Raw genomic sequence first — 26,368 nt, 5'->3', positions numbered from 1 at the left:
GAGTGGTACTGCACTGGCTTCGCAATTAAAAGAATGTCTAGGGTTCAAATTATGACATGTCTCAAATTTACCAAAGTATATGTTGATGAAACTTAAAACTTCAAAACCAAAATATCAGTCAGATTAAAAGAAGATGCTGGTTTATATTGTTTTCAGAGGATGCCAGAAGATGCAAAATATTCAAATTATCATATTTTTGTAAATACTAAACAAAATTCAACCATTTTGTGGATTGATATTTATTTTGTAGATTAAACTTTAACAAAATGTTCGTTTAAAATCTCTCAAATGACAAACAACATTTTTAAGAGATATTCCTTTTAGATAATGCTAATTTAAAGTCTCTCAAATGACAAACAACATTTTTAAGAGATATTCCTTTTAGATAATGCTAATTTAAAGTCTCTCAAATGACAAACAACAGTTTTAAGAGATATTCCTTTTAGATAATGCTAATTTAAAGTCTCTCAAATGACAAACATCAGTTTTTAGAGATATTCCTTTTAGATAATGCTAATTTAAAGTCTCTCAAATGACAAACAACATTTTTAAGAGATATTCCTTTTAGATAATGCTAGTTTAAAGTCTCTCAAATGACAAACAACATTTTTAAGAGATATTCCTTTTAGATAATGCTAATTTAAAGTCTCTCAAATGACAAACAACAGTTTTGAGAGATATTCCTTTTAGATAATGCTAATTTAAAGTCTCTCAAATGACAAACAACATTTTTAAAAGATATTCCTTTTAGATAATGCTAATTTAAAGTCTCTCAAATGACAAACAACAGTTTTAAGAGATATTCCTTTTAGATAATGCTAATTTAAAGTCTCTCAAATGACAAACAACATTTCTAAGAGATATTCCTTTTAGATAATGCTAGTTTAAAGTCTCTCAAATGACAAACAACATTTTTAAGAGATATTCCTTTTAGATAATGCTAGTTTAAAGTCTCTCAAATGACAAACAACATTTTTAAGAGATATTCCTTTTAGATAATGCTAATTTAAAGTCTCTCAAATGACAAACCACAGTTTTAAGAGATATTCCTTTTAGATAATGCTAATTTAAAGTCTCTCAAATGACAAACAACAGTTTTAAGAGATATTCCTTTTAGATAATGCTAATTTAAAATCTCTCAAATGACAAACAGTTTTAAGAGATATTCCTTTTAATAATGCTAATTTAAAGTCTCTCAAATGACAAACAACAGTTTTAAGAGATATTCCTTTTAGATAATGCTAATTTAAAGTCTCTCAAATGACAAACAACAGTTTTAAGAGATATTCCTTTTAGATATTGTAATGTGCATGGGATTCCAATCCCTTAATGACAAGCAGGGTGTTTCAGAGATTATATATTTGTAAATATTGTGATTATATATTGTATAATAACCAGAGGGTTTAATAGATTGTATATATGTAAATATTGTGTATATATACTGTATATTATATATTGTGTATATATTTTGTATATTATATATTGTGTAATACATTGTATATTATATATTGTAGGATATTAATCCATGTAAATATTGTGTATATATATCATATATTGTGTATATATTGTATATTATATATTGTAGGATATTAAACCATGTGAAGTTTATGCTGTTAATTTTCTAGTTGATAATAACAATCTTTGTTTTATAGGTAAGTTGACCAAATAATATTACTAATTAGGGGTGTATTCAGGAATTTGAGCCGAAGGGTGGGTGGGGGGACCAGGTTTTAGACGCCGTCAAATTTGCCAAAAAGTCTGTTAGATAACCCGAGAATTTGATCAAATCAGAAGCTCTGACACAAGATTTCTCCTCATTATTTCTGTTGATGAATTTGATCGGAGGGAGGCGTCAGGTTTGGCATGAAGTCTGGGGGATTAACCAAGATATATTAAGACATAGATGCTCTGCGACAATATTGATGCTTATTTAGACGGAGACATGTATTGGATTAGAATATAGTGGGGTCAAAACTGCGGCAATTCTTATCGTGTTTGGCGTTAATTTGATGAATGTAGGGAAAAAACCAATAAGATTTGCACAATGAGATGAGGCAGGCTAGTGTCGCATGGCGCTAATCTCTCTCTCTCTCTCTCTCAATCTGGAGGATTACTGGAGAATTTTATAACATAGAAGCTCTGAGATAATATTGTGCTCATTTAGATACATATATGTATAGGATTAGAGTGGAATGAGGCCAGAACAGACGCAATATGCTTTGCATGTTTGTTTGTTCAACGTAATTTTAATGAATGTAGGAGAAAACAATATGCTCTGCGCAGCCCTCTCTCTAGATATGCATCTTCTAATAGTGTCACTTTACTGTCACAGAACTACATGAATTCATATTTGCTATAAGAAAATGTGATAGACTGGTTAAATGTGAATATATTTTTCTTTCCAGTTTCTGACAGAAATAAGAATATTTTGATCTATAGTTATCAACCAGAAGGTAAGTTATAGAAGGATTGCATGATGGGAAATAATAAACTAGAGGCGTTTTTATTGACTTGCCAAATCGATTTGTATTTAGTGGAGATGTCATGTGACAGTATAGGCAATTTCAAAGCCGATTAGCTTTAAACAATTCTTGTGGCTGGACAAAGTTGAAAAAAACACATGATTTGGTGATTTTTGGCAATCGCTTCGGAAATCAGTGTCGATAAATTCGTTGATTAGGGTAACCAATTTGAATTAGATAAGATGAAAATTTGATTGAATGCATATCACTTTGGCTAATCAGTAGTCGATAAAAATGCCTGTAAAAAATATCTCTTATTTCTAGTTTTGAGTCTGATAAAAAGAGTTAGACCAGGGGTGTTTGGGTAGTTGACTTGTCATCGATCAATAACAAACTTGTACAGGAGTTTGGTCATCTGTCCAACTTTGTGGGTTTTCTACTGTTTTAACCCACTGCTAAAATCCCCAACACGCAAGCAAATTATGGAAATCAAATTGAATCAAATGTTAGTCCCAAAATGACCTAGTTTGGACGTTAAGCAGAGGTTCTTGATGTCAGTAGTTGTAACCTTTGCCTTTATTTTCATGACAACCACTGCTACAGCCTCCCTGTGTCTACTTCATTTACTGGAAGCTGGTTTGAGCATGGTAATGCTCTGTGCGAGGTAGTTCTCTGGTTCACCATGGATGGCATGGATTAAAATGTATTGAATCCAAAAAACCACATGTGAGATAGGCCATGTTTTATTTAACTTCTCCCAATACAAAAAAATTCTACACATGGGAGATAACTCCTGAGGACTCCAATAAAAAACAAAGGGGAGGGAACTCTTCCTTGAACGGTGGCATTACTATATGATAGTATTGTTTGTTAGCCATTGAGACAACTGCTTCATATGCTTGTTCTCTGAAATAATCATTAAACATGAATTATATTTGATTCCAGCACGAGAAAGTCATGGAGGTCAAAGACTAATAAGAAAAGCAGATTTTAATTCTGGTTCACATATCAACACTTTTTTCCGTGTTCGATGTAAACTCTCTGATCCATCTATAGATAAGAAAACATTGGCTCTTGTCGAGAGAAGACATGTCACATATTTTGGTAACTATTAAATTCATTAATAATGATGAACACCTTCTTGTGAGGATGACAATCTTTCTAGTTTTATTTCTATGTAGTTTTACCTTTAGTAAAAATGAGGGGGTTTGGGGGGGCCTGTCATTGGGTCAAGTGGCGTGGTGTCGATCGCACACTTGTACTTAAAAGAAGGAGGATCACCTGTCTAGTCATTTGGATAGTACAAAAAAACAAGGTCCTTTTACACATTGGCATGCATGTAAAAGAACCCTTGAAAGTTGAAATTCGAATGAAAAGTAGGCTGTAGGCAAAAATATCCCTCATATCACACCGTATGGTGTACTCCCATCTTCATTACCCTGGCCTTGGCAGTTGGAATTCGATATAAGAGTAGGCGATAGTGCCGCTGCCCGGGCAAAATTTCCCTCATAGCACACTGTATGGCGTATGCCCGTCCTCATTAGCCCAGTATAGGAGCAGAACAGTAGGACGTTAAACCCCATTTCATTTCATTTCATTTCATTTCATTATACACCATTTCATTTCATTTGATTTATATATTTTTAATTTATAAATTGTACATATATTTGTATTGTAGCCACGTTAGATGGTAGTTTAGGGTTTTTACTGCCAGTAACAGAGAAGGTATATAGAAGATTAACTATGTTACAGAGTATAATGTTAACATTAATACCACATTTAGCTGGTCTTAATCCTAGAGCTTATAGGTATGTTATAATACAAAATGGGAAATTTTCCACCCAGAAATTAAAAAGCTGAGAAATAAAAAAGCTGAGGAAAAAAATGTTAACCCTAAATTTTTCACCCAGAAATGAAAAAAAAATGTTTACCCTAAATTTTCCACCCAGAAATAAAAAAAATGGATTTTTTTTTTATAATACAGTGTTCATAATAATTTTGTCCTGGAGTAAGGGTGAAATTGAAAGTAATATTTGAGTCACTGAATTCACACCACAATATTCCAGACAAAACATCATATTGATCCAAAAATTATAAATATCCAACAATCCTAATAAGGGCCAGATTACTTACTTGTGGGCCATAGGCCAAACCAATCAGTGGGCCCTCAAATCTATATGCCTACTCTGTGTCATATACTTATTTTAAAGAGGCTTCATAATTCTAGCCCTATATACTTACTGTAACAGGTACCCCGTAATCCTGGCCTTGTATATACTAATCGTACAGGTACCCCATAATCCTGGCCATATATATATTTAAAATACAGATGTGACGTCATCCTTTGATATGACGTACCATTATTTCACATAATGATACAGGCAATGTGCCAAGCCTACATTATTTATACTAGTTGAAATTTTGGACCTGTGTGACGCATTTCATTGAAATGCACGTCTGGATAGTGTCTGTATTTTAAGTTGTTTAATGGTCTCGTGTTTGACATTGTATAATATAAAGATATAGTCCTTGTACTAAACGCACTCGAGCAGTATCAATATATTAATTAATGTCTCACACTCGACCATTAAAATACTTATTGTATAGGGGCAACGAATTAGTTTCAGTGAACCTTAGGTCTATGGCTCATGATGCCTATTGGTAATTCTGGATCTGTAAATTATAGCCATCTAAATTTCACATTACTTTCTATTGCTGTCATACCATCAGTAGTCTTATTTTGGAAATAAAAAAGAAATCTGGAGTCTTATTCACAAAATTTAGACCTATAATATTTTAAGAATGCTGCCATTTCATTGGCTAAAAGCAGATATTTGTACTAGAATTTTAATTCTCGGCCAATGAAAATCCTGAATTCTTTAAATAGTTTAGTTTTTTATACCTATATATAAATAATTTATAGAGCTGTCCAGACTACCACACCTGAACTGTGTAATCCATGTAAGAATGTATTAGATGGAGAATTATTATGGAAATTTTTACATCTAAGTTATAATGAAAGAAATGAAGTCTCTAAAAGAATTGGTACTTCTACAGATCAGGTAAAAATACACTTACATTCATTAACCCGTTAAGTGTGACGTTTTTTTAAAATGTTAACTACCTACTATTGTGTAATTAATTTGACGAAGGGACGAAGTACTATGTTCTAAGAATAGATTGGGGAAAATACCTCCAAGGCATTATATTACACCCTACACACAGTGAGTGGCAGTTGTCCAGGACGTAATATAACGTCCTACACATGCTGCGATCGTGGGGGAATTGCCAAGGGATTCCCCCAAGTGACGAACTATGTTCTAAGAATAGGTTGGGGAAAATACCTCCATGGCATTATATTACGCCTACACACAGTGAGTGGCAGTTGTCCAGGACGTTATATAATGACCTAAGCACTTAAAAGGTTAATATATGCTTGGTTAAATTAAATTTTTATACATCCACATTGACATGTGCTTGTATATTGTCAAAAGCCTGATTTATCCCATCCGCAGTATCCTCAGTGGTCTCATTCCGTTCTACTCCACTATACTGGGGTATTGCCGTATTCAAATTATCTACCCTTGATTATAGTTTGGTTCTATGAACCAATCCCCATTTCATTTCATTTTAGTTTTTGTCTCCCAAAAAATTAATATGCGACAACCTTTATGGACCGGTGGACAACTTGGCTACTGTGGGCATAAGTTCCATTGCCTGGCAACCTATCTTTATTTTAAAACTGAATTAATTGATACATCAAAACCCATGTGAACTATTTACAATAAACAGTTATTAAATATACGTTATTCAGATTATTTTGGGTTTTTTTCTAGAATGCACAAAAAACTTTTAACAATCCTTACTTCTAAAAATAGCACAGAATATTTGCACCTGATATCATATCAATGTTGAAAGAATCAAACATGAGTTATTGTTAATATTGCACCTTTATCGTATTACACCTACAGCTCTTTTCATATGTTGGAAATTGGTCAAAGAAAACAAAATTACTGCACTGGTTTCTTAGTTAGGCCAAAGCTATTTGATTTTTTGTTCTTCGGAAAAAGGGGGGTTGGGTGGAACGTGCGCATTGTGTCATAAGGTCTGTCATTTAGTCAACTGACGTGGTTTCGATTCCCCAGTTATATGTGACAAGAAGTTGGATCGCCAGTCCAACCTACTTGTTTGTGTTGTTTAAAATCTGTTAGTTTCAAATTTTTCTGTTTTGAAATATTAAACTATCTGTCACTTGTGGGGGGGGGGGGAGTGAGTTAGTGATCAAATGGTTTAACGAATGCGCATTAGATCACGAAGTCTGTCACTTTGACCCCCCACTTGTACTTGACAAGGAATAGGGTCGCCTGTCCAACCTCGTGGGTTTTCTTCTGGACCCTGGATAAATTTTATTTATTGAAATAAAATTGAACCATATGTCAGTCCCAAAATCACCTAATTTGTGTCGAGTGGAGGTTAAAACCCATTTCTGTTTTCACATTTCAAAAGGCTATTTATTTATCAAGAACCTGAAGAACAGAAAATCAAATTGTTGTGGCCTGACTGCAGTTTTTTTTTTCACACTTAAATCATGTTTGATTTCTATTTACAACCACGGAAATGATCAAAAGAAGAACTTGATAGTCTTACTATTAGTTTGTTTTGGGAGTAGATTTAACGATTCAGGGGATAATATAAATTGCCTCCCTCATCCTAACTTCCCACACGTTTGGGTTGGGAGATTCCGGCCAACATTTATATTAAACAGTGATTGGTCAACAGATTAAGATTAGTTAGTACAAGTTGTTATACACCCACACTTTCATGTGAGAAACTTACAATCAATAGAATACAATATCAAACACCATCATTTTATTCAACGTTTCGTCAGTAAAAAAACTAATTTCTTCAGGGTTGACAAAACGGATAAAACAATGGTTTTTTGATATTGTATTATATTATTTATTGTATACGTACTTTCATATGGACATGTTATGCTGTCACCCCTGTCCATCTGGACGTGGGGGTCACGGTGGCTGAGTGGATAAGACGCTGGCTCGCTAGCCTGGAGGTCAGGTGTTCAATCCCTGCATTGGCCGAGAAAATTCATCCAGATTTTCTGGCGTGGTTCCTCCTTGTCAGTGAAACAGCTGTCTAGTCATTCGGATGGGTCGAAAAACCAAGGCCCTGTGTACACATATTTTTATATCCCAAAGATCTCAGATGGAGTTGCCATGTAATGATTTGTTACAAGCTCTATGATTGGTCATTTCCATGGTACAGCATAATCAGAGAAAGAAGAGAGAAATGGTGTTTAAGATCCACTTGACACAAACTAGGTCATTTTCGGACTAACATATGTTTCAATTTTATTTCAATAATTCTCTTGCGCATTATAGAGGTCTGTAGTAGTGGTAAAAAAAAAATAGATGACCCGAAGGAAACCAAGAGGTTGGACAGGCGACCCTACTCCTTGTCATGTCCAACCGGGGAATCAAAACCACGCCAGTTGACTCAATGACAGACCGTATGATACAGTGCGCACACACTAACCGTTCGACCATCCAACCCCCCCGGGGGGAGGGGGAATGATTCAACCTGTGTGCTTTGGATCATAAGGTCTGTCATTCAGTCAAGTGAATCATATGTTAGTCCCAAAATGACCTACTTGTGACATTAAATCCCATCTCTGTCTCACCCTTTCATATAATTTTGAATGTGGTAGTTTTAAAAACAAATTTGTTTTATTTTTTAGTTAATTGATGATCTCATGGAAATTGAAAGAGTTTCAGCACATTTTTAGACGTACAACAGATTAAATCTTGATGGCTGGAGATGTTCATAACATTTCTAACATTTATATGTTCATAACAGATTAAACTTGATGACTGGATTGTTTAAGTGGCATTTAGTATCTGGATGAGAATAACACATGACACAATTATATAGAATACAAGTTATGCTTGAAAAATTCATTTCTGGTGATGTTTGGACAAGGGTTCTCTTGTCTTGATTAAGCCAACCTTTCAAGTAACTTGTATTCTAAATAATTGTGTCATATGTTATTCTCATCCAGTTACTAAATGCCACTTAAACAATTATATGGAATACAAGTGTTCTCTTGTCTTTATCAAGCAGATCTTTCAAGTAACTTGTATCCCATTTAAAGATGGGTTCCCGCGTACAAACTCGGTGATTTAATGGTATATATGGACCAAAAACATATTCAAACTAATTAATTTGTCATAATTATGCTTCAAATCCTTCTCAAACATTGTAATTGCGAAGGAATGCCCTGCTATTAAAATTCGATCAAACCAGGTCATGTTTACGTCACATCTTGGGAATCAGAGGAGAATTCATTGCATACATAAGACGATGTTGTCTTTAATTGCTTACTATTTATTACAAATATCGAATCCTAATTAAATTCTCGGATTATCCACTACCCGTGTCTTTTTCCGTCATTTTTATCTCAGAAAGTATTGTACGTTTAACTCTTCATAAAGTTTATCTACTTGTACATCAAGCGCTCAATGTTCGCTTGTGACCTTTGACATCACGCGTGCAGAAGTTCTTAATCGTCGGGCTGTTGATTAGGGGAACCCTTACATTTTTGTCCTGTATACGCTCCATGAGTGTTTTTCGGGGAATCCAGTATTTTTCTAGTAAGATTGGATATCTCTACTTTCCATATATACCAAAATTGCCATACTTTTATTGGAAATAACCACCCGATAAATACTTTTCTGGGAACCCATCTTTAATTGTTACTTGTGTTATTGATGCCTGAAGTTATTCATAACATACATTAACATTGTATAGTGCTTTAAAGACTAGCTTTGTATATAAGAAATAGAAAAAAGATTTGATCATTTCAGACATTTGTATATTAGCCTTTTCAATTTGATTTTCTTTTGAAAATCACTTTTCTTTTTGTATATATTATTGCGAATCATTCATTTTGTTCTGTTCACATTTTAAATCATATCGCGTAAATATTTTCATCCTCTTGTAACATTCATTCAAATATAATAACTTGTCCATTTATCAAGATCAAAAGTTCATTCACCCAGGTGAAGAGTAATAGGACGTTAAACCCCATTTTATTTCATTTATGATTTAGGTGTAATAGAACTGTAACGAAACCTCATTCTGTCTATGCTGCATGTTAAAATATTTGCCCAGTGCTTTAATAAATGTTTATAGTAAATGCAGCATACATTGTAACAATTGTTGTATTAATTAGGCCACAATAAAAAAAATATCTGTGTTTATGGTTATCAAACCGGTCTCTATTTTTTCCCCGAAATTGCAGACCCTGAGGTGTTTTTTTTTCTCATTTCCCAGGTTCTATAACTTCGTCTTGGTGTACTTTTCTCTGGACAAATTCCAACACTGAAATTTCAGTATTATTTTCAAGAAACTTAGTTAAACAAAACCCAAGTAAACACAGGTATTTTTGTTTTCTTGGCCTAATATAAAGTGATCCCAGTGTTTTGTATACTAATTGTTATAAATAAAAAAATATTATCATCTCTGTAGTTTGTTTATTTAAAAGGAAATATATGATAAACACAGGACTTCGGTTTTTCATCCCATCCAAATGACTAGACAGCTGTCCTTGTAAGGCCCTCCGTCCTCCACCACTGACAAGGGTAAACCATCCTGATGAACTTTCTCGGCCAATGCAGGGAATGAACACGCTAGCGAGACAGAGTCTTACCCACTTAGCCAACACAGCTGAAGATGATTAAGAGAGGGGGGTAACGTCCACTCAACACAAACCAGGTCATTTCGAGACTAACATGGTTTAATTTTATTTCAATAATTCGTTTGCGCATAGGGGTCTTTAGCAGTGGGAGGAAACCCTAGGATCCGTAGAAAACACACGAGGTTGGACAGGCAACCCTACTCCTTGTCACGTACAACCGGGGAATCGGAACTGCGCCAGTTGACTCAATGACAGACTTTATGGTACAGCGCACACGTGCTAACCATTCAGCCATCCAACCCCCCTTGATGATTAAGACTACAGTACATATAAGAAAGTCTTATGACATTGTCGTATGCGACAAGGAGTAGGGTCGCCTGCCTGTCCAATCGCATAGGTTTTCTCCAGGTACTCTGGTTCCCCCCCACTGCTTAAGACCCCTATGCGCAAGCGAATTATTGAAATAAAATTGAACAATGTGTTATTCCCGAAATGACCTGGTTTGCGTCAAGTGGACTCTCTTATGACATTGTCAAAAATATTATATACTTCGATCAAAGACTAGATCTTGAGGTCAGTCCAGCACTGGCCAGAACATCGGTCTCCAAAACAGGGTTAGATCTAAATATTAAAGCCACCTGCAGATTTTGTCATGGTCACGTTAACCCTAACCAAAGACCTAGTTATAACCCTTACCCAAACTCAAAATCATCAACAATAATGACATGCCCAAACTCTGTTTATGTTCTTGACTTACTGTCACCCCTTTTTAGTAGAATGGTTAGTGTGTGCACGTTGTATCATAAAGTCTGTCATTGAGTCAGCTGGCACGGTTTCGATTCCCCGGTTGTATGTGACAAGGAGTAGGGTCGCCTGTCCAACCTCCTGGGTTTTCTCAGATCCTCTGGTTTCATACGCGCAAGCAAATTATTGAAATAAAATTGAACCATATGTTAGTCCCGAAATTACCCAGTTTGTGTTGAGTGAATAAACTCCATCTCTCCATTAGAATACACATATTGTTCTGTCATTTTAGTTTGTTTTAATGATGTTGCTGTTGGAATCAATTCTTATCCAGATGTATAAAAAAAAGGTTACATTACCATAAAAAAAAATTATAAAACACATTACAGATAAAATGACTTTTTTTTACAAAGCTTGACTGGTTTGATTTATAATTTTATGATAAAGACGATATTAACCATTAATCAATACACTAATCTGATTATAGCCACACAAGCCTTGTAAAAACATTATAGAGAAAAGTTACAATGAATGAAACTTGTCTGGTTTAATCATATTATCCATGAACATAAAACCCCCCTTTCCTCATTTATCTACAGAGTTATTGTCCTTCATAGACTTTTTGTAATTAAAGAGAAACATTCTTAGAATCAGAACTAACACAGTTATATGGGAAACAATCACTGGTTAATTATACACAAGCACTACGTTTCGATAAGTATTCTCTTATCGTTAACAAGTACAATGACATTTAGTAATTACATATGGCTTCACATTGTACATGTACATGTCGTTTGTCTGTCTGTCTGCCTGTCTGTTCGGGGTTGGCGGCTACACTAGGTCTGCCCCGAGTCTGAAATTTGGGGTATAGGGGTAGCTCGGACCGGGGAGTAACATAGGCCAGGTGGCGTTAGTCTACCACTTCCTGTTTCGGAGTTATGACCCCCGAGCGAAGCCGGGTATCCTGCTAGTATATAATAAACCAGTGATTGTTGTCCCATATAGCTGTTTTAGTTTTGATATGTTACTAATCATTAAATTCCACTGAATGATTAGATTATGTGGATTAACTGTATAACATAATCATGATAACTACTGGCTTGCTGACCAGGAGATTTCCCCTTGTCAGTGGTGCAGGATGGAGTGCCTGATAATGACAGTGTCTAGTCATTCAGATGGGACAAAAAAAGAGGTCCTGTGTACACATTGACATACACATAAAAGAACACTTGACAGTGTAGGCCGTAGCTCCACAGTTTGGACAAAATTTCCTCATAGCCACAGAAAAGTATGACGTTAACCACATTCATTTCATTTCCGGTGTTCGATCCCTGCATTGGCCGAGAAAGTTCATCGGGCTTTTCAGACGTGGTTTCCCCTTGTCAGTGGTGCAGAACGGAAGGGCCTGACAAGGACAGCTGTCTAGTCCATCGGATGAAACGGAAAAACAGAGGTCCCGTGTATATATTGGAATGCACGTAAAAGATCCCCTGGCAGTTGGAATTCGATATAAGAGTAGGCTGTAGCGCCGCTGCCTGGGCAAAATTTCCCTCATAGCACACTGTATGGTGTACGCCCGTCTTCATTAGCCCAGGTTAGGAAAAGAACAGCAGGACGTTAAACCCCATTTCATTTCCAGATGAAATTTTCATGGTAATCGATCATGCGGCGCGAGGGCAGAGACTGAGCTATCCCTCAGCCTTTTATGTGAAGTTCCAGACGGTGATCGGTCTAGGCATCGAGCGGCACGATGGGCGGAGACTGGGTGAATCTGCAATCCCTCAACCTTCTTTGTGATTATGTAGATTAACGGTATAACATAATGATGACAACTACTGGCTTGCTGACAAGGAGATTTCCCCTTGTCAGTGGTGCAGGATGGAGTGCCTGACAATGACAGTGTCTAGTCATTCAGATGGGACCAAAAAAGAGGTGCTGTGTACACATTGACATATACATGTACCTAAAAGAACCCTTGACAGTTGGAATTCAAAATAAGAGTTGACCGTAGTGCCGCTGTTTAAACAAAATTTCCCTCATAGCCACAAAAAAGTCATATTCCTGAAGTAATGGCCCGAGAAATCCCTCTCGGGCCATTGCTGGATTGGCTTCTGATACTTGCGCTTTTGAGGGAGTGTGTCTATTCTTCCCGTTCAATCAAATCTACCCAAAAGCACAGCAACATGACAGCCCTTCGTTTAATCAGGGGTCTTCCCTAAAACTTTGGACAGTGATTTAATTAAAAACGGTGAAAGTGTTGTTCGTCTCAAAACAATATAGTTTACTTTATATCCACTAACAGTTGATAGCCTTGTTTGTCACACAATTAGTTTTTCTGCAATATTCTGCTATGCACTTGTTAATTGGGCATAATAAAATCGTAAGTCATGACGTAACGTTATGTAAACATATTTGGTCCAATTTGGAGCTCTGTTTGGTATTGTTACGCAGTAAGCTATTGGTTGTTAATCGGACTATTGACCAGTCATAATTTAGAACAAGAATTTGCTTTGTTTACAGCAGTGAGTAGTGGGATTAGCTCTAATCAAACGAAACACTGCGAGGAGTATGCAGGAAAGTAGGATGTTAACCCCATTTCATTTCCATTCCACATGCTGAAAACTAACCATGTGGTCAAAACTGGACATATGGCTCAACTTCATTTAGACTTCATTTGTTTTATTATCGAAATAACAAAGTCAAATAGAATCAGTCGAGTTTATTATTTACACAGATTAAGATATAAATCATTATTATATTAGGAAAGGGGATTGTCAATACGATAATTTTGGGATAAGGCCACACCAGTTTAAATTTCTGTTCTTCGGAAACGAGAGAGAGATAAATGGGGTTTAAAGTCCACTCGATACAAACTAGGTCATTTCGGGACTAACATATGGTTCAGTTTTATTTCAATAATTCGCTTGCGCGTAGGGGTCTTTAGTAGTGGGAGGACACGGAGAAAACTCACGAGTTTGGACAGGCGACCCTACTCCTTGTCATGTACAACAGGGGAATCGAAACCACGCCAGTTGACTCAATGACAGACCTTATGATATTCTTTGGAAACACCTATTCAACATTCTGCCTCCAATTTCTTTGGGAAAAAAAAATAATTTAAGAACAAAAAGTACTTAAAGAATTCTAAAGCTAAATCTGCCTATTGCAGGTCTTTCTTTAGGCCTTAGATGTTATAATATAAATAATCAATTAGACATTTATTAACTTGCCAAGTCCCAGGCGCGGATCCGGGGGGGGGGGGGCTGGTCATCACTGTTCACTAGCTGCAGCACCTGCAGCCAGCAATGGGATTCACAGATTTTAGTTTCTGTTTAATGAGGCCGCGACGAAGACTCTGGGGACTACACCAAACCACTAATGCATGCGGCACTCTGATGATTACCCTTTGCTCCAATGTATGCCCCCCTCCCCTCGACAAAATCCTGGATCCGGGCCTGAAGACCATAATCAACTCTCTATGACATTGGATGCCTTTGATTTTTAACGGATTTAAACAAGATTGGCGGTTAACGATTTAATCAAAAAATGGATAACCATGGCTTTGTTTACAATCACCGGTAATAATTTTATGACAACAATCAAGATTCCGCTATCAGCCATCAGCCCTAACGTCACTCTAAATGAAGTAATTTGACTGAAGATATTCTCTTTTCGTTATCTATTTTTAAACATCAAGAACTGTCAGCTCCTTATCTAAATCTTACATAATTCATCTTAAATCTCACTTCTCAAAGGCCTTAAGTTCCAAATATTTAAATTTCGAAATTTTAGCAAAACATTGCACACAAGATATAGAGTGGGTACTAACGATTAAATTGGGTTGGCCTCAAAGTAGTCCAGCTCTGAACGTAATGAGACCTACGTTCAGAGCTGGAGTAGCCTCAAAGCTGAATGCATCTTGAATTTCTCTTCTCAAAGGCCTGAAGTTCCAAATATCTAAGTTTCGAAATTTTAACGAAACCTCTCACACACGACTTGAGACTCTGAACTCTGAAAAACAACTAATTAAACTGGTTTAGCCTAAGAGCTGAACTATAATATTCATGAACATGTATATGGTTAAGATTTGTTGAGTTATTCCAGGAACTGTTAATTCAGCTCATGATACGGTGTATCTCGGGAGTATTAGTCAGACATCATGTTTGATAGATAATTGACTGACTTATACAAGAGGTGGTATTTTATTATTCCTTCTATTCATTTGATTCATTCCATCACACAGTCGACCAGTGTCAGTGAACTACGATTTATTGTTGACACAAGTTAATCATCACTTGATCTGTTCAATGTTAGAAACTGGTTTTATGTTAACACCATGTCAACATTTAGTGAGATCAGAAGTAGAGGGTGAGAGACATGAAGAGGGAGAGTTGGGGTTTAACATTCATGCAACAAGAACTAGGTCATTTTGGGACTAACATGTGATTTTATTTTATTTCAATAATTCGTTTGCATGTATCGGTTATAGCAGTGGCAGGAAACCGGAGAAAACCCATCAGGCTGGACAAGCAACCCTACTCCTTGTCACATATAAGCATGGGATTGAAACCATGCCACTTGACTCAATGGTTGACCTTATGAAGTAAAACACAAGCGTTAAACCACTTGGGCAGGTTGGATGGATGATGAATAGTTAGCGTGTGTGCATTGTATCATAAGGTCTGTCATTGAGTCAACTGGCATGGTTTTGATTCCCTGGTTGTACTTTCCTCCCAATGTTATGCACAAGCGAATTAGTGAAATGAAATTGAACCATATGTTAGTCTCGAAATGACCTACATGTAGTTTGTGTCAAGTGGACGTTAAACCCCATTTCTCTCTCTCTCTCTTAACCCATTTGGCCACCCAACCCCCAAGGTCAGACTTCAGATTTAGATCCATGCGTAGGGTGGGGATGTCAATGTATAATAAATGTTAGCCATAGGAAAAACCAGAAGTCCATGTATATCTGATTGACTTTTACAGGTCATCGAAAGTATGAAAAAATGAATCGAAATATAGATTGATGTAGGTTGTTGTACGTTGATTAATCAATGTCTGATGTCATAGGGTCAAAAGCCGTTCATATGAATCCTGACTCAGCTTTTCACTACAACTGGTCAGATCTTCATGTAATAGATGCCATCGAAAGTATGAAAAAATGAATCGAAATGTAGGTTGTTGTACGTTGGTTTATGAGTCTTCATTTAAACTAATGGTTCAAAAGATTGCTAACATTCTTTCTCTGTGGTTTGGTCTGAAATTAAATAGTTTTTGTATCAGTCAACACCATGTCAACATATGTATAGTCCAGCCAAGAAGCTTGTCCTCTCTTTGGGGATATACCAACAGCTCCCCTCCGTGTCCTCCCATTAAAGGTAAATAAACCAAATCTAGAAGAGATATTTACAAAAACTCTTGTCAGTTTTCCAGTAATCTTTTGTTGGTCAGGAAGTTTAAAAAAAACAAAACAAAAATCATCTGAAATGTGTCCTTTTCCAGATGATCCATAAGCCCTAAATCGATCTTGGCATGGATTTTATTGCATTCGATAAACACAGAGAACTACCGGTAATTTGGGGGCCTCAAAATTCGGCCCTGGTCAAGTCAGCAGTAGCACAAATTACCCAAATCTACCGAAATCCATCATTACTTCAACTCATTGAAATAATCGATATTCATTATTCATAATTTACCATTTTTTATGCCAAATTGTCATTTTTGATTTTAAAAATGTAGCATTTGTGTTTCCAAAGGTGATGTTAAAATAATTGTGGCTTTAGGTAGATTTGGGAATTACATGAGTTTTGTCCCTTGGTTACAACTTCCAATTGACTTGGTAATCGCATTTTGAGAGGCATTTTGAAACATAATTTTTAATTAAAAATGATAAGAACAGTATATGATCCAACCTACGTTGTGATTCGAGTTGAAATAATGGTGATTTTGGGTAGATTTGGGTAAATTGTACTACCCGTCAGTCAATTATGTATGAATGGCCAAGTTGGAACCGATATAATTGTCTAATCTGCCAATGCACCGTTATTAGAGGAGCTTAAACCCTATTTTTTGGCACCTAGAAATGTACACAAATGCGTAGCAACATATATATAATAATTCAATTGTTTCTGTTTTTACTGTTAATTTTTAATCAGTTACATTCGGTGAAATATGCGAAGAGTCCAATTGAATAGCAGTCTTTGGTGTCTGGTTATACCACTCTACACAGGTAGTATTCTCCTTTTGGGTATGTTTAACCACATTTATCTAGTCGCTTCTTTACAAATGGTGCTCGAAAGCATTCTGGCACACGATGCGCATGCCAATTTAATAATGTTTATTTTGTCATAAATATCGGATACCAGAAGCGCATCTTTTCAAGGTAAGATAACAACATCAATGTTGATGTAAATTGACCAATAAGTCATGTTTACGATGTTGGAGACTGTGGATAATATTGAGTCTTACCTCCTTTAACTAACCTTAATCAGTTAAATAAAGATAATCTGTTGTACCAACTGCTGGGTTAATATCTACTATATATACACAAAAAGCTGTTTTATATCAGGATCATATTTGAATGTCAAATTTATAAAAGATTACTTAAAACTTTGGCTATCTTCCAGTTTACAGGTAGAATATGAGAATGTTTTGTTTTTTATGCTGTTATTCAGATCAAATTAAAAGATTTTAAGATTATATTATGACCAAAATGTAAACTATGGGAACCCATCACATGATCAATGGTATTGTGTATTTGATCCCTGCCCAGCAATGGCGGAGAAAGTTCATCAGGATTTTCCGTCGTTGTTCCTTTATGTCAGTTGTGCATGACAGGGCATGGAAAGACACAATGTATAATCGTTCGGATGGGATGAAAACCTGAGTTTCCATGTACACATGGGCGTGCACGTACAGTTGGAATTTGATATAAGCGTAGGCGTCATTCCCCCATGTCAGTTGTGCACGGCAGGGATAAAAACTTGAGGTTCCATATACACATGGGCGTACACGTACAAGATCCCTTGGCAGTTGGAATTTGATATAAGATTGAAGAGTAGGTATCATTCTCCCATGTCAGTTGTGCATGACAGGGCATGGGAAGGAACCATCTGTAATAGTTTGGATGGGCGTGAAAAACGTGAGGTTCCATGTACACATGGGCGTGCATGTACAAGATCCCTTGGCAGTTGGAATTTGATATAAGAGTAGGCGTCATTCCCCCATGTCATATGTCCATGACAGGCCATGGGAAGGAACCATCTGTAATAGTTTGGATGGGCGTGAAAAACGCGAGGTTCCATGTACACATGGGTGTGCACGTACAAGATCCCTTGGCAGTTGGAATTTGATATAAGAGTAGGCGTCATTCCACCATGTCATTTGTGCATGACAGGCCATGGGAAGGAACCATCTGTAATAGTTTGAATGGGCGTGAAAAACGCGAGGTTCCATGTACACATGGGCGTGCACGTACAAGATCCCTTGGCAGTTGGAATTTGATATAAGAGCAGGCGTCATTCCCCCATGTCATTTGGTGCATGACAGGGCATGGCAAGGAACAATGTAAAATCGTTCGGATGGGATGAAAAACTGAGGTTCCATGTACATATGGGGGTGCACGTACACGATCCCTTGGCAGTTGTAATTTGATATAAGAGTAGGCGTCATTCCCCCATGTCATTTGTGCATGACAGGGCATGGCAAGGAACAATGTATAATCGTTTGGATGGGCTGAAAAATTGAGGTTCCATGTACACATGGGCATGCACATACAAGATCCCTTGGCAGTTGTAATTTGATATAAGAGTAGGTGGTAGCACACTGTATGGCCTATGCCCATCATCACGGAGCTCCATGTAAGCCAGCCAAAATCTTACACATTGAGCCACCACGGCTTACTGGACAATGACACTATCCAGAAATATATGATATCGGTGAAGACAACCACAAGAATGTGTGTGTGTGTGGTACTGTGAACCTAACCCTAACCCTAGCTGTTCTGTGTTTAATATTCCTAAAGTGGTGAATAGATTCTGGTATCCAGCCAATTTGATTATCTTCAACATAGATATATACCTACTTTAACATAACAACAGCCACCATTACATCCAATAAAACACACACACAAATTTGGCAAGAATACATGTATATAGACTTTAACTTGTTAACATTGGTGTCTGCTCCTTAAAAGCACAGAATAAAAAAAGACAAAGAGAAACAGAGAGAAATGGGGTTTAACTTCCAATCGACACAAACTAGGTCATTTCGGGACTAACACATGGTTCAATTTTATTTCAATAATTCGCTTGCGCGTAGGGTTCTTTAACAGTGGGGGGAAACCGGAGGACCCAGATAAAACCCACGAGGTTGGGGACAGACGATAAAAAAAATCCCCAAAACACAGAGGAATTTTGGTTAGATCTATTTGATAAGGCCAATTTCAAGTTGGGTCAAAGGTCACAAGATGTAATAAGGTTAACTGCCGCAAATGCGTTTTCCGGCTATTCCAGCCCGTGAATACAGCAACTTCAATTTGGTCCAAAATAGCCTACCTGGCCGACACGAATTCCAAACAACCAATCAATCATCTCGGGGTATGGGGGCCTCACCCTCCCGGAGAAAATTTTGAAAATTTAACCACCGCAAATGCGTTTTCTGCTATTCTAGCTCACGTAAGCAACTCCAAAGAGTATCCAATGGTTTTGTAACGGCAATGCCATTCTGAATTACAATCATCCAATCAGACTGTTGCAGCTGCATTCACAAATAATAATCGATACCCGAAAAAAGGCGCACAAAGTAGAGTGGCTCCAGACAAAATTTTTTTATCCATAGTCAATTCTTGGTATTCAATTAAAAGAAAAGTAAAATTAGTGTTTTATTAGGGCTCGATGACAGTTAGGGAAGCAAAACTAGAAATGTCCGAAAAAATTTCAGGTTTACAGACAGCGGCGCCGGTTTTCTTCGAGAGGCGAAGAAGTGGAGCTGACCTTGTATGAACCCCCACAGAAAATTTTGGAATATTTGACGGCCGCAAACGCGCTTTACTCTTATTCCAGCCCGTAAAATTAGTGTTTTATTAGATTTCAGGCACTTTATTTTGCCAAGTAGATGAAATAAAATTTGTTTTCACTTTACCCGTCCGCCCGAAAAGTCAGCTTGCCTGAAAGTTAGGGGGGCAGCTGCCCCCCCCTGCCTCCCTCTAGTTCAATATTTTCCATAAAATTCAGAATTAAACACAAATTAAAATTCAATATTGGTCCATTTTGATCAGTATTGATGTTATCTTGCCGTGAAAATATGTGATCCTAATATAAAATTAATTAATTAATCACACATTTATTTTTTTTCAAGCAAGTATCAAGCAATCAAACTATACACTAAGTTTCATCACTCTCTATCAGATAGAATCAAGATTATCTTGTTCTAAGCATTGACCAATGAAATTGATTAGCTCTGCTTAGCTTCAGCTCGAAATGTTAATCATTGAACTCAGTCAAGACATTCACCTAATGAACATCTACATCAAGTCTAAACATTTTACCTCAATTAAAAGCAGAGTTGTTAAGTTCCAAAGTCTTGACCAATCAAATTGCTTATCGCTCATTATAGCCTAAGCAGAAAATCTGATATGACAAATGTCTGATTTGTAAAACATATATTGATTTTCAGATACAAATGTTAATTTTAGTGTACAAATGTCGAAATACGACAACAAATGAAGAAATAAGAATTAAGGACTATGAATTAAGAAATAAGGACTAAATAGCGGCGTTTACAAGATACAACCAATCCATACAACCGTCTGATGCAACATATTGGACGACCGTTTACACGATACAATGGTTCTGTTCGTTGTATGGCAACATTTATTCCTTCTTAGTAACTGAATAAAATGGCAGTAAAACGACACTTCTCATCCCCGTCTTCGTGTAGTGTTGATGCCACTGGTTCAACAAAGACATTGCTTCCTATACAAAGTTATTAGATTTTTTAATTCAGTCTAGGATAGGTTTAGATCCATTTTAGAGGACATCAAAGTACTCGAGGCGTCAGAAGAAGACATCTTTAATCAGGAATTCTGGTTGCCAAGTCAGATATGACGTTGTCTAATAAAACGCACTTTGATTGGCTATTGCATGGGTTAGTCCATTCCATTCCATGCAATAAGCTGTCCATCCGACCATTTGTCTGATCAGTTGGTCGGATGCGACAATTGTATGGATTGATTGTATCGTGTAAACGCCGCTTTAGAACACTGAATAAAGAGCTGTTTGGTCTTCCATACCATACGCCCTTTAATCAAAGTAATTAAAGTTATCAGAGGCAAAAACTGCTTCAGTAATTTAATAAGATTCTTTGTTCTAAAGGCTCTATATTGTTGACAGTAGAGAGACAAACAGAACCTGTCTATAGCCCCAAACCAATGTCACATTGTTTATCCTGCAAGCCATTGTTCTAAAGTTGAGGGACAAACTTATTGACAGAGAATGTATGGGAATATTAAAACCATTAATTGTTTGTAATTTACTTAAAAATACATTATACAAGATTTAGATAAAGAGCTGACCATTCTTGCTATGATAATAGTTCCAAAATAAATAATATAAAATCAATGTATTGAAAATTTCATTCAAATTGTTCAATAGCGAGCAAATAAATATTAGCTTTTGAAGATTTGACAAGATGTGTGCATTAATTGCAACCACCATACTGGTTGATTGAAGCTAAGCCTCGCTTCTCCATGTTTGAATTAAATCAAAATATGGCTGAACCGTTCTATAACCTACCTAATATCGGTGATATCCGATGGCGTCGAGAGTTGATTATGGTTTTTTCATGTTAATAAATGTCTAATTAATACTCTATATAACATTTAAGGCCTAAAGAAAGACCTGCAATAGGCAGATTTAGCTCTTGCATAATGTATGTTTAAATACCCACCAAAATCTTGGTTTAGTCATGTTTATAATTAATGTGCACTCTAAAAACAAACAAAAAATTTACAACATATTTGTGCTCATGGAATGAAACTTGAAGCAAATTATGCTAATCATACTTATAATAACAATTTGTAGGCAGACTTCTGGGAAATGTAATCTGCATTTTTTAGACTGGGTTAAAAGAGAAATCTCAAATATATTTCAATAACAAAAACTAGCTAAACATACATTATGCAAGCCCTAAATCTGCCTATTTTAGGTCTTTCTTTAGGCCTTAAATCCAGACCATAACCAACTCTCAATGCCATAGGATATCTCCAATCTTAAGTAGATTAGAACAGTTCAGCCATATTTTGATTTAATTAAAAATAGAGAAGCGAGGCTTAGCTTTGAACAACCAGTATGGTGGTTACAATTAATGCACACAAATAATGTCAAACCTTCAAAGGCTGATATCTTATTTTGTATTATCTATTTTCAAACTATTATTATAGTAAGAGTATCTAGCTCTTTATCTAAATATTTCATAATGTATCTTTAATTCTGTGTGGAAGGCTGTTGGAACACTCTTTTCTTGAATATCTAAAACATTCCATGAGAATATTCTAAGTTATTCAGTCATCAACAAGAAAAACACAATCTTTATAGTTAATCACCCGTGATGTTTCTTGTTTTAAAGGGACTGTCAAGTGTGGGTTTAACAACGCAAATTAAAATACTGATTTACATCTACCTAACTCAATTCAGGAATTTCATTATTCTCCTGTTCATTTTCAAAGAGAGAGAGAGAGAGAAATGGGGTTTAACGTCCACTCAACACAAACTAGGTCATTTCGGGACTAACATATGGTTTTTAATTTTATTTCAATAATTCGCTTGCGCGTAGGGGTCTTTAGCAGTGGGAGGAAATCAGAGGACCCGGAGAAAACCCACGAGGTTGGACAGGCGACCCTACTCCTTGTCACGTACAACCAGGGATTCAAAACCACGCCAGTCGACTCAATGACAGACTTTATGATACAGCGCGCGTACGCTAACCATTCAGCCATCCAACCCCCCTCATTTTCAAAGCCATACCCATGTCCAATTATCAAGTTGAGTTTGAGATGTGGTTTTTGACTTGCAATATGCTGGTGAAACTCTTTATAACACAAAATACATGCACCATGATAATGTCCCATAGATTGGTAAAAGATTTAATTACCTCTTGGCAAAGTTGCAAACAGTATTAAATAGTCACATTTATCAGGTCACCCAAGCAGGGGCGTAAATGTGGGGGTGTGTGGGGGGGGTACACCCCCCCAGGAAAAAAAATAGTCGGTCGCAAAATCAGTGCAGTCGGTCGCAAAATAAGAGCAGTCGGTATCAAAATAAATGCTCACTGCACACGTCACGCTACTAACGCAAAACTTTAGTATAAAATAACCTTGTCAACTTAATGTGTTTCACTCTTATTCTGTTGTGAGTATGTAGGTCTAAGAACAAAATTTCCCCCAGGGAGAAAAATAGTCGATCTCAAAATAAGTGCAGTCACTGCAGTCGGTCTCAAAATTATGCATCGCCGTCTTGATTAATTAATGAGGTAAACAAATAATGCCAGAATAGATCCCAAATACTAGTCGGTCGCAAAATCAGTGCAGTCGGTCGTAAGATATGAGCAGTCGGTATCAAAATAAGTGCTCACTGCACACGTCACTCTACTCACGCAAAACTTTAGTATAAAATAACCATGTCGACTTATCATGTTTGAAAAAAATGTTTTTCACCCCATGGCAAAAAAATAGTCGGTCTCAAAAAAAGTGCTCACCGCAGACGGTCTCAGACTAAATGAATTAATGGGGTGTTTTCTGACCATCAGAATTCTGCAAAATCTCTCCCCAAAGTCCAGGGCATTTCTGAGACCAAGTAAGCGCCCCATTGAGGTAAAGTGCCCTCAGGCCCAGTCCTCAAAAATTAAAAGCTCAGTTACATATCGGCGCTCAATTCCATTATGCCATCATTCTTCAACTTCTTCTCTGTCTTATACTATCTCATCACTATCATATTCACAGTTACAGTGAATCGTCCGGTTAGTAGTACCACTATAAGTGAGTGAGTCGTGGGTCAAAAAATTGTAGAATTGTTAGTTCTACTCTCACAAAACAGGCGACATTGACAGATAGGCCTCAAGATTCTGTCCCATTTCTTATCCTCTCATTAACGAGAATTTGGATTCATTTGCCATGACATTGACTAAAATTGTCAGGCCCAGTCCCAAAAATTAAAAGCTCGGTTACACATCTCAAATTTGTTCGTGCCTGCGGCGCTCGATTCCATTATAACATCATTATTCCACTCCTCTGTTGTCTTATACTGTCTCAGCACTATCATATTCACGGTTATACTGAACTGCCTAGTTATGTTAGTAGTACCACTGGCACTGGTGTGTGGGTCGTGGGGCGTCAGACTATACACAAGTTCTGTCAACTCTAAGAAACAGGCGGAATTGACAGGGGGCAGATCTCGAGATTTTGTCTAATTGACTCACATTTCTGGTCCTCTCGTCCACAAGAATTTCTCCCAGCAATGACCTCAAATGCAAGATATTGACTCAATTTTTCAAAATTTTCTCAGGTTGCTCTGTATAGGCACAATCATATATATGACATAAACTTTATGTCAACTTAAATAAAACTGCTTTCCAGCGAGACAACGATCGGCAAACAACTATATAATTATACAATACCATCTTTGTTCTACCGGGACGCTTAATGTTATAGCCAGTATTTTGTTGACATTCATTGTGGGGTGGGATTGTGGCTGGGGTGGCGCCCTAGATTAGGACCCCCCCCCACCCCTATCTAGATCCGCTACTGCACATGGCCCCTACAAAACTCGCACCTGTGGTGCTCGGTTCCTGACTGCGTCACTCGTACTAGAGTATGGGCATCAGTCGGTCGCATTTTGGCTAAACACCCCCCAAACAAAATCGTTATGTACGCCCCTGCACCCAAGGAAAAATTGGGGACAAACAATATAAGCAATTATTTCTAAGCAGCTCCATATTTTTTTGAGGAACCTTGTGAATGTTGGGACTTCTCTTTTTAAGGTAATGTACTTAACTGCTAAATTGTTTTAATGGCATTTAATTGCTGTGTATAAATTTGAGATGAGAGTTCTAATAAACAATTTTGGCAATGATTCCAAAATAGAGAGTTGTTTTGAATTTTTTGGGAGAAACCCTGTGAATATTAATTGGACCTCTTCTTTGTAATGTAAAGTTAATGTAATTTTAACTGCTGTGTACAAGACAAGTTTTTGGCAATCACTTCCAAACATACTTTTTTTAAAATTAGGACATCTCCTTTAAAGGTAATGTACTCAACAAGAGTGTAGAAGACTAAGTTTAAATTTGAACATTTGATTTTGGGACTTCTCCTTTAAAAGTAATGTACTTAACTGTTGTTAGATCTATTTCACAAGGCCGCCTGCAGATTTTGCAAGGTCACGAGATGCAAACAGAGTTAGGGCGTGTGATTGTTGACCAGGATTGTGACTTAAGCTCTGTTTACACTTGGCCGCGATAAGCGTGCCGTTCTGGGCACGGTACCAGGCCGCGATAAATTTCAAGAAATTGGCCCGTTTACATTACTGTAAAATAACCGGTCTCAGAACCATGCCAAGCACGCCAAATGTGGAACTCTTCACAGAAAAGTTAACTTCAGTCCCTATACAAATTACCCAGATGAAAACAATTATGATGGTTGATTTAGTTTGAGCAGCCATTTTGACAGAACTGATGACAGAGCTGTCAAAAGTCTGCGGGGAAAAAAGGTCAAGGTTCATTTGGCGCATGCGCAGTAATCCGTGCTCAGACCGGTTAGCGTTTACACTACGAAAATTTAAAGCGAACCAGTCCTGGTACCGTTCCGAGACCACCTCACTTCAGTGGGCCAGATTGGCACCATACCAGGCGCGGCACGCTTACGTTTGACCCGTTTACACTACAAAAAAGCGAAGCGTGCCGTACCTGGTACCGTGCCAGGTACGATTAAAATTTGTAATGTAAACAGGGTTATTGGGTTTGGTTTAGGGCTAGACCCTGGGTTAGGGTTAGATGACGTTGTGAAATCGATCTAACCACTTAACGGTAGTGTTGAAGACCAGTTTATGGCAATCACTTCCAAATCTTTTTTATATTGGGAGAGAGAGAGAGAAATGGGGTTTAACGTCCACTCGACTCAAACTAGGTCACTTCGGGACTAACATATGGTTTAATTTTATTTCAATAATTCTCTTGCGTGTAGGGGTCTTTAGCAGTAGGAGGAAACCGGAGGACCCGCAGAAAACCCACAAGGTTGGACAGCCGACCCTACTCCTTGTCACTTACAACCGGGGATATTCAAACCACGCCAGTTGACTCAATGAAAGGCTTTATGATACAGCGCGCACATGCTAAAACCATTCGGCCATCCAACCCCCTTTTTTATATTGGGACTTTACCTTTAAATGTAATGAACTTAATA

The 26,368-nt window shown here is 37.0% G+C and overlaps 1 protein-coding gene and 1 long non-coding RNA gene across 3 annotated transcripts in view; both read left to right on the top strand.

Moving 5' to 3' along the window:
• The window catches only part of LOC126815016 (cleavage and polyadenylation specificity factor subunit 1), a 37,407-nt gene extending 27,410 nt beyond the window's left edge, over window positions 1-9,997 (top strand). For both annotated transcript variants that reach the window (XM_050540529.2, XM_050540528.2), the window contains 6 exons: window positions 1,586-1,652; window positions 2,406-2,453; window positions 3,408-3,566; window positions 4,141-4,270; window positions 5,386-5,524; window positions 8,215-9,997. In XM_050540529.2, the coding sequence (XP_050396486.2) occupies window positions 1,586-1,652; window positions 2,406-2,453; window positions 3,408-3,566; window positions 4,141-4,270; window positions 5,386-5,524; window positions 8,215-8,262 (591 nt within the window). In that variant the 3' untranslated portion in view covers window positions 8,263-9,997. The remainder of the gene's footprint in view (window positions 1-1,585; window positions 1,653-2,405; window positions 2,454-3,407; window positions 3,567-4,140; window positions 4,271-5,385; window positions 5,525-8,214) is intronic.
• A 2,295-nt stretch (window positions 9,998-12,292) lies between these two features.
• LOC130012270 (uncharacterized) overlaps window positions 12,293-26,368 on the top strand; it is a 173,377-nt gene continuing 159,301 nt past the window's right edge. The window contains exon 1 of the long non-coding RNA XR_008787663.1: window positions 12,293-12,305. This is a non-coding gene — a long non-coding RNA (uncharacterized LOC130012270). The remainder of the gene's footprint in view (window positions 12,306-26,368) is intronic.

This window comes from Patella vulgata, chromosome 3 (genome assembly GCF_932274485.2).
Source record: "Patella vulgata chromosome 3, xgPatVulg1.2, whole genome shotgun sequence".
Classification (NCBI taxonomy): domain Eukaryota; kingdom Metazoa; phylum Mollusca; class Gastropoda; family Patellidae; genus Patella; species Patella vulgata.
Note: the sequence above shows the minus strand (reverse complement) of the source record. Positions and strands in the feature narration are given on the sequence as shown.